Source organism: Protopterus annectens, chromosome 15.part0, assembly GCF_019279795.1.
Source record: "Protopterus annectens isolate FY-2018-M chromosome 15.part0, PAN1.0, whole genome shotgun sequence".
Lineage (NCBI taxonomy): Eukaryota > Metazoa > Chordata > Ceratodontiformes > Protopteridae > Protopterus > Protopterus annectens.
In genome coordinates this window covers 640,055,611-640,068,310 of record NC_056749.1, presented here as the reverse complement: position 1 = coordinate 640,068,310, position 12,700 = coordinate 640,055,611, and the positions used below count along the sequence as shown (strand labels likewise).

At 43.9% G+C, this 12,700-nt stretch overlaps 1 protein-coding gene across 1 annotated transcript in view; it reads left to right on the top strand.

Annotated features, from left to right (window-relative positions):
• The window catches only part of WDR44 (WD repeat domain 44), a 1,972,396-nt gene that overhangs the window by 1,536,743 nt on the left and 422,953 nt on the right, over positions 1–12,700 (top strand). Inside the window, 1 exon segment of the mRNA XM_044057470.1 lies at positions 3,166–3,279. Coding sequence (XP_043913405.1) covers positions 3,166–3,279 — 114 coding nt within the window.

The window sequence follows — 12,700 nt, the reverse complement described above, 5'->3', positions numbered from 1 at the left end:
TCACTGAAAAGACTCACCCACATTTAAGATACCCCTGACTACATAACACACAAATTTGCTTTACTGTGTAACATACAGATAATATCAAGAAGTGTTCTATGCAAATATTGTTAAGAACAAAGTTTAGTTTGCTTTCAGTTATTTTTCTCCCCTTCTGTGTCCTTCTAAAGAGTAATGGCATAGAATAGTCTTTCTATGCTTTTCTTATTGCAAAGCCATATTTCACAAATGTGATTGTTACTTTAGAATCTCACATTTATTCACTAATTTCAGTGTTGCTGGTCTTCTTCCTGTTCAGCTCCATCTCCCAACATCAGACTCTGGTTCAAGTCCAAGGTACTTCCAATTCTTCTAGTCAACTCCTGTGCTTTTCTGAGTCTCTCAAGCATTTTCCTTTGGAATATTGGAAAAGGTTTCATTGGCAAAGTCTGTCTATGAGCTTTTTTATCAGAAATATGAGAAGCATAGCCCCCTTCTGTTTGATACTTCACTTTTTGTTGGATAAACTTTATTTCCTCCTTAGACTGATCTGCATCAAAATTTTCTTTGATCGTCCAAGAAAAAAACATTCTGAAGATAGCTGGATACAACAGCTAAAATCTCATGCCTCTTGACATTCCCTGATTGCTGAGATAAATTTGCTTATCTTCTGTCTGGTGAACAGTGAATAATCATTTTCCACAAACACTCAACTCCAGTATTTAATACTTCACCCTTCTGCCACAATTTTGTCAGAATCAACTCTTTTCACTGGTATTATTGCATCTGTATTACTACAGGTCTTTGCTGCTTTCTCATGACCAAGTTTGAAGTATGTGATACTTTATTATTTAGGTTTAGCATTTAGTGCTTGATGCTCCTTTTTGATTAAAAACCCTGCTGTGGAATGCCAGTCCAGTTGCTTATCTGCGCTTTCATAAAATTAACACAGTCTGTTCTTTCCAGTTTTTCTGGTACAGCAGAAAATCTTGAGTTTTCTCTGTGTGCTCTATCTTCTAATGCTACCATTTTTTGAAACTGATCTTCTTGGCAAGTCTCGTACTCAGCCAGCCTTTTCTTCATTTCAACCTCTGATTTTTTCAGTTTTTATCAGTTCATCTGAATAGCTAGTCAAAAGCTTATTCTATTTTTTTCCAGCCTTTTGTTATTTAAGTTGATATATTCCTTCTATGTTTCATATATTTTAGTCGGATCTGAGTATTTTTCCTGTAAATTACTGGAAGCCATCTCTCGTACCAAAGCTGGAGCTTGAACTGCTTTTTGTTGAACAGCTGCAGGATTCTTCCTAGACATTGCGTTTTCTCATCACCTTTTCTAGTTGATTTTCTTTCAGGTTCCCTAAATTTCTTATTTGTTGGCATCCAGGCAGTGTACTTACTAGCCAGTAACTGAATTTTACTCAAGCTGACAGAACTACTGCCTCTTATTTCAAAGTTTTTTTTGCACACTAGGAGAGCTGAAATTAAGCTGTTGATTAGTGTGCACGCATTTTGGAAGCCCATTTCCCAGAATCCCTAAAAACTTGATAGATCTATGTAGATTTCCTGACAACTCTTCAGTTGTCACTCAGCAGTGGATATATTTCAGAGGATTGTAGTGTGACTATAGCAGTCTGTATCCACAAAGGGGTGACTAAAATTGTCCTAGTAAACTGCAAACCCATAAACCTGACCTCAGTAATATAGACAGCCATAGAGAAGATTCTGAAGAAAAGGCTAGTTGCTTTCCTGGAGAAAAGCAGTTTGGGGAATGAATGTCAACATGGGTTTGTAGCAAAATGGGTGAAGTCTCTTCTAACCTGATTTACTTTTATGACTGTGTTACACTGAAGGTTGACAAAAGAAACCTGTTTGATGATGTGTGCCTTAAATTGACTCAATTCCTCTTTGGGGAATTATAGGCCAGATAAACTATTTTTTGAGTAGGAGAGAAGTTGACTAAATGGTAGGAGAGTGGCCGGGTGGTGGAATACAAGCAATAGTAGTTGAGAGGGCTCTGCTATAAGAGTGATTAGTCGGATTTCACAGAAACTGGTCTATTTTGACATATTTGTATCTGGCATTGTGAGGGGCATTGAGAACATGATCAGTCTTTTTCCTGATGAGATAAGTGAGGAAGTAGATAGAGGAACAAAGGAGACTGTCAAATTGGGCAAAGAAATGTCATTTACTATTTATTTGCAGTGAAATATAGAGTACTTTTCATGGGCTCTAATATTCCATTATGGAGTAATGGCCGCAAAGAATGATTGTAAAAAGACAGAGATTGGGAAGAAGACCGTGGCCTGGCAGTAATCACAAGAAGCAAACAACCAGAAGCACTCTGAGAGAGCTGAGCTGTATCTTTAAGAAAATGGGCACCATAACAGAAGGGCTATATTATCTCTTTAGAGATCAAGTCAGACATTCATTTCTGGTGCATATACAGGGCTCAGGATGTCAGGATTTTCTAGAAAATTCATTGAAAAAATATGTGAGTAATAAAGGAAATGGAGGTCAAAGAATATGAGGACTGGTTAAAAGAGTGAAATCTATTATTTAATATAGCAGAGAAAGGGGAGACCTGCTATGGGTCCTGGGAACACTTTTGGAGCACTGTGATGGCATCTAGCTCCAGAGGAAAGCCAGTGGGTGGAGGGGGGTACCTGACTATCAGATTAATAGTTCAACCCAGACATTAGAGGGTTCATCTTCATATGAAAGGTAGGGGATGATTTGAAAAAGCTACCTAAGCAAAGCAGTTCCAGGGTGTTGACAAGAAGGCATAGTATGGATGGTGAACAATGAGAATGGAACACATGAGGGGTAGGTAAAAGATATTAACTACTTTACCAAGGCATACTAGATTGACAGCTTTTTTTTGTTAGCCTTCACAGTTCTATGATGGGCAGAAGTTGTTTATGCTGGTCATACTGAAGTGATACTATTTCGGGCATCATATCTGAGGAAGAGATGCAGCTGCCTTCTGTTTTACTGTAATAAGAAACTATCTCTGTCATATTATTAGATGGTTTGGGAGGTATCGTACAGTCTGCTGCCTGAGACCTTCAGTACTGCATACTCTTATTTAGTTAAAGTTTATATCTTTTTGTGGAGTTATTTGAGTATCTTAACCTGACTTCTTTCAGATGATGATAAATTATTAATAATGCTATTATAATTTTAGGTAAACACCACAAATGATGAAGGAGATGATGATAAAAGTGTTCCATTTAGACAACAGACATTTTGTAAATACAAAGGACATACAGCAGATCTTCTTGATCTTTCCTGGTCCAAAGTAAGAATCTATGTTTCTCAGTGTTTGTCCAGTGAAAAAAAACTGTCTTGAATGTTGAATGCTAGTAAATACTGAATAGTTTTAAGAGCAGAACATTTTGCAGTAATTGGTTGTAATTGTGCATGGCTAAAGAGGATTTATTCTTCTTCTTCTTCTACATCTTAAGCAACTTTCTTTTCAGGATGACAACATATTGGAAGACTAAAACCATATACATGTGTGATAAATCCATGACATTATGTCAAGCTGCATCAGGCACTGTAGATTTTGTGAACAACAGATAAATCACATAGGTAATGCTCTAGTCATTTCTTTTATTTCTTAACTGGTTCTTGTGCAAACTAGGGTAATAAAAGTGAAGAACTTGTGTGCATTGGCAGAAGCATTCATTTATAAAGGAAAATTAATGTTGTTGCTACAAAGTAATTCGCATAGAGCAGAGAAAGACCAAATTCAGAATTCATAGTATCAGCATTGTCATTCAGTTTTTTCTTTGTAAGTTGTGTTATTTATGTGCCGTCATAATAGCTTTGAGAAAAGTCGAAAATACAGGCAAAAACATCTAGATATGGAAAATTTTACAATACAAAAAATAAGAAAATGAAGAGGAAAAGTAGAAAAGAGGATTAGTAACAGAGAAGTTAAAGAAATAACTGAGGTTCTGGATTCCCTGCAAAGTGAGGATTTAGTATAGAAAATCTAACTCTGATAACATTACAGCAGGATAGAGTAATGGATCCCCAAATTAAGGAGAAACCAGTGGATTAAAAAAGATCTGATCATTTGTCATATGAAGATACTTTGGAGCCTTCTGTAGGAAACTAGTACAAAAGTAAATTTAGAATTTCACAGCAAGGGAAGGAACAAGAAACTGTGGCAATTCTTATGCAGTCAATGTTGTGGAGTGATAGGCCATTGAGTTCCCATCTGAAAGACAACGGATGACATAGGATGAATCTGAAGAGAATGTGACACAGGAAGATGCTTCGGTACGTTTTGTAGAATGCCCGCAGGAAATGGAGAACAAAGGATGTGCCCTCAGTGTAGAAGAAAATGATCAAAGAGAACAGCTGCTCGATTTAATAGAGACAGACATATTAAGATCAATGAAAATAACAGACTACTAAAAGTCAATAAAGCCCCAAAAACTTAGACGTTTGATAAAACAAATGAACACAGCAGTTAGAACTGTTCATAGAAATTCGTGTTACTTTGCAGCTAAATTAATAACAGATAAAGATTTGCCACAAAAACGTAGGACAGGAAGGGAAGGAAAGAAATCAAATGCCACCATGGAAGTATCGAATAGAGAAAGCATTAAAGCAATTAAGACAAGAAGTGTCACTGTTAGAAAAGTGTAAAAGAGGGAACAGATCAACAAAAATACTCAGAAAGAGGTGATAAAAGCAATGCACAGTATCAGAAGAGATCAGCATCTATCATGCACTATTGCAAATAATAAACTAAAAGTCTCAGCACAGGCAGAAACACTTAGAGGATATGCAAATAAATATAAAGGAAAACTGCAAAATAAGCAATTTATTGATGACTGGATCAGTGCTGCATCTTTATTTAAGGGTATGGCAACAACCCCTCCCCATGAATGTTCAGACCAAACTTTTGGATGCTCCATTAGACAATAAGGCACTTTTTGGACATGCTCCTGCTGAGCTACTCAAATCCCCTCCAAGAGAAGGGAAAAGAGTTGCAAAATCTAAAACACCTTTTGGTGTCCCCCATTCCTAGATATCATAGAAACTACCCCCCAAAACCATCCTTTGTATGAAGGGAATCCTTTTCCTCTACACAACAATCCAAGGGATGCAGGTAGCTGAGAAAGACTTCTACTCCAAGACTGTCCTCAAGATCTTCTGCCACTCCCTTTTGGAGACAGCCTGACCATCCCAGGCCCCCTCCACTGTGACTCACGCACCCTACATCCAGAAACTCCCCTATCCCTCCATCTCACTCTCTCCTTCCCCTCCTGGCTGAAACCTACAAAAGAATGATGGGTCCTCTCCATCATCCAGAGAGGATATTACATGACTTGGTGGATACTCCCACTCTTTCAGGGCATTCCACAACCACCAAAAAAACAGATTCACCTATTACCACCCATTGTTCAACAACTCCTAAACCAAGGCACCATTGAACCAGTTCCCACCCCTCAAAAGAACTCTGGGTTCTACTCCAGAATATTCCTGGGGCCCAGGAAAAGAGAGTCCCTGGAGGCCTATCCTGGATCTTTCCTTTTTCAATCTTTTTATTCTCGTACCAGGCTTCAAAATGATAACCTTACCTATTCTCCTGCCTCTAATTCTCCCCAGCCTTCGTGGTGGCTCTAGATATCAAGGATGCCTGCCTACACATCCCCATTCATCCGGACTACAGGAAATCTCTGAGATTTTCTATAGGCTCCTGCCATTTTCAGTTCTCTGCTTTGCCCTTTGGTCTGTCCACAGCCCCCAGAGTGTTCACCAGTTGTCTAGCTCCCTTCATTGCCCATTGCAGGACACAGGGTAGGCAAATATATCCCTACCTAGACGACCTCCTTATCCTGCACCAAGACCACCAACTCCTACTCCTCCATTTGCAGCAGGTTTCACACACCCTCTCTCTTCTGGGGTTTACTATAAATGTAGAAAAATCTCACCTAACTCCTTCTCAGGACATGTTTTTTCTGGGATGCAGACTATGCACAGACTGCAATGAAAGCCTTCATACCGGACCAAAGGATTCAGGAACTCTGTCTGTGCTTCAACCAGATCCTTTCCCGAACCTTTCTGACAGCTCGGGAATTTCTGAAACTATTAGGCCACGTGGCATCCCTTATACACATACTGCCTTTGGCAAGACTACACATGCGAACAATTCAGTGTGTTCTGAAAAATCTATGGAACCAACATTCAAACCCTTGGATGTGTCCCTTCCACTCCTCCCTTGCTTAAAGAGGGAGATCCAATGGTGGATATCTGCAATACAGACCAACCCAGGGCTTCACCTTCAGACCCCACCTCCACTTCAATGCCTTTACATCGTTGCTTCGGACCTAGGGTGGGGGGACAGTGTTGCAAACAAATCAACACCACCTCTCAGTACAAGGCAAATGGTCCACTCTGAGTAAAAGACTGCATCAACATTAAGGAAATGAGAGCCTTGCTGTTAGCCCTACTAACATTCGAATCCTCTGTCCTGTCAGGAAATTTAAAGGTAATCCCAGGCAATGTGACAGTTCTGTGGTACATAAACAAACAAGGAGGGACCAGGTCTTACCCTCTATGCAGACTGGCCATTCAGATTTGGAATCTAGCAGACTCCCACAGAGTACACCTGTTGGCCATGTATATCCCCTCTCAGAATGTGATGGCAGACGCACTCAACAGGACCTCAGCCCCCTCTCACGAATGGATGCTACAGAGGGAGGTTTTCCTAGACCTGATACACAGGTGGGGTATTCCACGAACAGACCTCTTAGCCTCCCCAGACAACAGGCAGATGCCCAAATTCTGCACAAGGAACCCACACCCACAAGCGTGGAAAGTGGACGCCTTCTTCTTTTCATGGGAGGAGATGTTGCTGTGTGCCTTCCCCCCTTTCACTCTGATCCAGAAAGTCCTCCTGAAAATTCAGAGGGACAAACCAGAAATCCTACTGGTGACCCCCTTTTGATCAAGACAGCATTGGTTTCCCCTCCTTTTTTCTTTAGCCAAGGGCAGTCACCACAGGTTACCCCACCGGATAGACCTGCTCACACAGAACAAGGGGTTTCTGCTACACCCGCAGGTGAACAGTCTAAAACTGACCTTATGGGTGATAGAATCCTGATCCCTTACAGACACCTTTACTCAGAGGACATACATAATGTTCTGCAGGAGGCCAGAAAACCCAGCACTAGGAGAAACTACGTGGCTAAATGGCTCAGATTCTCCAATTGGTGTTACAGGAATAAACAGGACCCCCTCACTACCCCCATCCCTAGTGTCCTGACCTACTTGTGTGAGTTACTCCAAACAGGACTGACATATTCCTCGATCAAAGTCCACTTGTCTGCCATCTCTGCCTCTCTGCCCATTTCACCTTCCCTGGCATCCGTATTGCAAGTCAAACTCTTTTTAAGAGGAGTCTTCCACATCACACCCCCACGGAAACCCATCCCTCCTCCATGGGATCTAAACTTTGTATTAGAGAAGCTAACACTATCTCCTTTTCAACCAGCACATTCTGTTTCTCTGAAATTTTGTACATTCAAAACAGTTTTGCTAGTTGCCCTTACATCAAACAGGAGGGATTCGGAGATCCAAGCCCTGATGACCACATCCCCCTACCTTGTCTCTCACAGGGACAGAGTGGTGCTCAGGACCAACCTCTCCTTCATGCCCAAGGTAGTTAATGAACTCTTGTTGAGTCAAACCATTAACCTACCTGTCTTCTACCCCCATTCTCAAAATGCTTCAGAGAGGACCATTCACTCTCTGGACGTGCATAGACAACTAAGATATTACCTAGACAAAACCAAAGACATCAGAACAGTTATTTGTTTCCTTCTGTCCCAGAGCACTAGGGAAAGCTGTATCTAAGCAAACCATTGCCTCATGGATCTCCAAGTCCATCTCCTTCTGTTACTCCCACCATGGAAAATCCTTACAAAGCAGTATCAAACCACATTCCACCAGAGCAGCTGCCTCCTCTTCTGCCTTTTTCAAAGGCATTGATTCCCTTTCTATTTTAGAGGCAGCCACTTGTTCCTCAGTGCACACCTTCACCAAACACTACAAGCTGGACATGGCATCCCATGCTAGAGCTGGTTTTGCCAGAACTATCCTACAGGATCTCCTGGACCACGGAAACCCTTACTCCTCCCAGGATCAGACGTAAAGCTCTGGTACTCTCCCTACTGTTATGAATACTGCAACATCAGAATAGAAGGACATAGAATAGTTGTGTAAGACCTTACCATAACCATAGATGTCCTTCTCTTGTATGTTGCAGTATTAATTCCCACCCTCCTACCCCCTGTTTCTTGCTTCTGCTATAGCAGGTATTTTATGAACACATGTGGCCTTCTTCTTCCCCAAGTATCTACCTACATAGCCTTACTACTGCCCTGGCTCTAGCAGGCATGCAAGTCTAAAGGTCTCAGTTAGGACCCTCCTGAAAAACCTCAGGGGCACTAGTATATGCAGCAGAAACTATTCTTAGGAGGGTATGTGCAGACGTCACCTTTATACCTAATGCTGGTTTATGGCCCTCATAGCCGACGTCACACGTACCCTCCAGGACAAAGACTTTGGTATACTGGCCGGATGGTAGCGCTGCAGGCAGCTACTCCCTACTGTTATGAATACTGCAACATAGAAGAGAAGGACATCTATTTTTATGATAAGGTCTTACACAACTATTCTTTCCTTAGCTAACTTAATACAGCAAGGTGAGATAGGATGCTGAGATGCTTACTTCCACAAAGCAAGGTGATGGTCTTCTAACTGAACTGAACTGAACAACTGACTGCGATAACGGACATGTCTTATATAAGGTTCCAAAGAAAGCAAAACAAAACAGGCTGCTGTGAGAATTCCATCCTCGGCGGCACTGGTTATAGAATGACATCACTTTTGATCACCTGATTGTAGTACAATACACACACAGCGCTTTGCCAAGAACTGTTGCAGTAACTGAAAGGTAAGGAAGAATTTCAAGAACCTGTACTCCTCCCTTCCAGAATTCATTGTTTAAACATAAACACTTAATCAGTTATAACACTGTTGGTACATTTTTAACACAAGCATCTGTACAAGTCATTGTGATAGTCAGATGACACAAAACTATTTACAAAACTCCAGCTAACTATGCTGGCATGTTTTACACATGCATTGCCCTGTTCTCCCTGGCATGGATGGCAATACCTCACATCATAAATAAAAATATAAAGCCGACCAACAGATATAAAACAGTGGATTTAATGTACAAAGTTAGCGCTTTCACAGCAAAACTGCTGCTTCATCAGACTTGCAATAAAAACAGTCAAGATAACCATTTATATATAAAAATCACGACATATCTAATTAAAAAGTTCAGTGAAGTAATTTTCTCCCTTTTAAAACAGGTTTAATGGAAACACGCCCATTCAAGCCTAGGTGTTTGTCAGCAGTTAGACTGACAATCCACCTTAGTTCTGCACATTCTGTCAGTCACTAAATCACCAAGCCTCAGACTTTCACATAGCACTTCCAGAACAGCAAACTTAAATGTATGATGTTAAGTTGTCAATCTCACCTTCATTCTTGCTGGATGGGTCCGGAGCCGATCCTCGGCTCCGACTCGGCACTTTCTTAGCTTGAGAACTCCTTTTACCAGCTCGAGGCAGCCCTATATCCCATGATGCAAGGCGGGACTACCTCAGATCTCGTTTGCCGCTTAGCGAAAGAGGTCTCCTTTTTGCCAGCAGAGGTAAGTTAATACTTCAGAAAGTTTAGTCAGGGGTTTATTTCTCCCTTATTTCCCTTTTTATAGTGTGTAGTATTTCTACAGCCCACCCTATTTCCCTTATAGTTAAAAACTTTTAAATTCCTTTCTTATAAGTTTAAAAGAGTTTTCAGTAGGCCTAGACCCCCTTGTTTAATCCCTACCTGTGTGTCTGTGTGTTTGGGGATTAATTGTGTGGTTGTTGGAGTGTGTGTGTGACTTCTTCCTTTAGGACTATGTCTAAGGAAGGCAAGGTCTCAGGCTTCAAGAAGTGTGACTCGTGCTGTCAGAAAATGTCTCTGACAGACGGTCACACTTCTTGTGTTTACTGCCTGGGGCCTTTGCACCTGCAGGACTCCTGTGCTTTGTGTCACTCTTTTAGCCAGAGAGTCCTGCAGGAAAGGAGGAATAAATTGATCCTCCGTGGCTTACTTAAGCCAGAGTTCTCCCTCTAAAACAGGGTCCAGTAAACCTTCTAAGCCTCCGAAGGTTCAGGCTACAGTGTCTAAGCCTCCTCCGGTGGCTTCGGCTCCGTCGGAGCCGAAATCAGCTCCGGCTGGAGCCGATATTTCTGCTTCTAAAGTAGTGGGGTCGGCTCCGATCGGTTCCGACACCCAATCTACTGTTGCCTTGTCGGCTCCGGCTGGAGCCGACACCTTATCCAGTATCGGAGCCGAGAAACCTTCGGCTCCATCTGGAACTCAGGGGACTTCGGCTCCGATGACTTCGTCCCGAAAGAGATCTCGGTCCCCTTCGTTGGAGAGTATCCATTCGGCACCGAGATCTCCTCTTTTGTCGGAGCAGAGTCATCGGAGCCGATCTTCGAGATCTTCCAGGCTGTCTGACCACGACTTAGAGAGGGTGGTAAGCAGACTGCTGAAGTCTCAGGCACTAGCCCAAATGCTCCATAGCCCGTCTCAGCAGACTTCGGCTATTGCTTTACCCCTTGAACTTCCTCCTCCGACTCTCCTCCAGAGTTCGGAGCCGGAGCTTCTCGGGACAGTGACCGTGTCGGCGCCGGAACCGATACATCCCTCTTCGGCTCCGTCGTCCTCGGCTCCGATCTCTTCCATGATACCTTCCTTGGAGGGATCCGGTCGTCGGGTTTCCCTTGTCGGCTCCGAGGGGGCTAGTGGCATCGGACCCTTGTCCGACCCCGCTCTCCCTCTCGGGGCTTCGGCTTTGGTAAGCTCGGCACCGACATCGGCCTCGGAGCCTTCCCTCTCAGTGGAGCCGGGAATTCCTATTTCTTCGGAACGGGAGTATTCCGGCCTCCCGGGGAGGGGAGCCTTTGAGGTGATGAGGAGTGTCCTGGTGCCTGAGCCAGGTCAACAGTCCATCCCTTTAGCTCCTCCCTCTTCGGTGCCTGTAGACGCCTCTTGCCAGCCTCTTGCTCCCAGGCCCAGGGATCCATCGCCCCAGGTTTCCCCATTGGGAATATCTTCCTCTTCCGAGGTTTCCCCCGATCCTACAGGAGAACCTCCTCGGAAGAGGACATGTAAGAGGAAACACACGGACTCCCCCGAGTCGACAACATCTGATACCGACTTAGATGAGTCTGAGGGTTCCCCACGGTTCCCCTCTGAGGATGTCTCTTTTTCAGACATCCTTGAGCTCCTCAAACAGAGGGGGAATTGGCCCTCCATTGATCCCTCCGAGGATGAGTCGGTATACCTGGAGGCTTTTGGATCCCGACCCTCCACCTCCTGGGTGTCTCCGCCTTTCGACCCACTTATGCAGGTAGTGGCTCGAAAGGCGTGGGCAGCTCCAGATTCTGTGGAACCGGTCCCCAGGAGACCATCCAAATTTATTACAGCCCCTGCAGACAAGCAGTTTCTTTCCAAGGGCGTCTCTGTGGATGCTATGGTGGTGGCGGGGGCCACCAAGAAGGAACTTGCGGATCCTTCAGTACCTGTCCATCCTCCTAACAAAGATTCTAGGACCATGGACAGGTATGGAAAGCGGATGTTTTCTTCAGCGACCTTTGCTATGCGTTCGCTGAATTACCTCTGTCACTTCACCAGGCTTCAAAGAGATATTCTCAAGGAACTAGGTGAAGTGGTCCAGGATCCTTCTGCTGCTGGGGCACAGGAAAAGATTGCCTCACAGCTAGCAATCCTGAATTCATTGACCAACTCCTCCATGCGGCTCATATCCTATGCGGCTGATGGAGCGAGCAGGGCCGCAGGCACAGGAGTGGCTCTTAGACGTCAAGTCTGGATGTGGCTTTGTAATTTTGCGGACCCCTTTAAGGCGTCCTTCACCAATACCCCCTTTGATGGTTCGGCTTTGTTCGGACCACAGGTGAAGGAAACCTTGACCAGGTGTGAGCAGGACGGCAAAACTCTTTCTGCCGTTGGAGTCCATTTTTCCACCCCTTCCAGACCCTACCCCAAGGGTCAGAAGGGAGGAAAGATGTGGTTCCGCAAAGCCCAAGGAGCTGCGCCGGACACACGTGGGCAGTTTACCCCCAGAGGCAGAGGGGGTAACAATAATAGACGCTGCCCTAGGGGCAGAGGGGGTCCTCAGAACCAGGGCAACAGAGAGTCTCTCCCTGAGAAGCCCTTTCAGCATCCCTGAGGTGTTGCCCGACTGTCCACCCTTGGAGGCAGTCGGGGGAAGGATTTCACTGTACCCAATAGCCTGGCGTTCCCTTTCACAAGATATGTGGGTACAGTCGATAATATCCGAGGGTTACAAAATCCCCTTCGAAAGGTATCCCGTACCTTACCAATCCCTTCCAGACATCTCACCCGGTCAAAGGGATTTGGCAGAACAGGAGGTTACAAAGCTCCTACAAAAAAGGGCCATTCAGACGGTTCCAGCAGACCAAGTAGGATCCGGCGTCTACTCCAGATTCTTTTTGGTCCCCAAAAGGACGGGAGATTGGAGACCTATACTAGACCTAAGCAATCTAAACAGATTTGTCAAGAAGGCAAGATTCCGGATGGTCACGCTT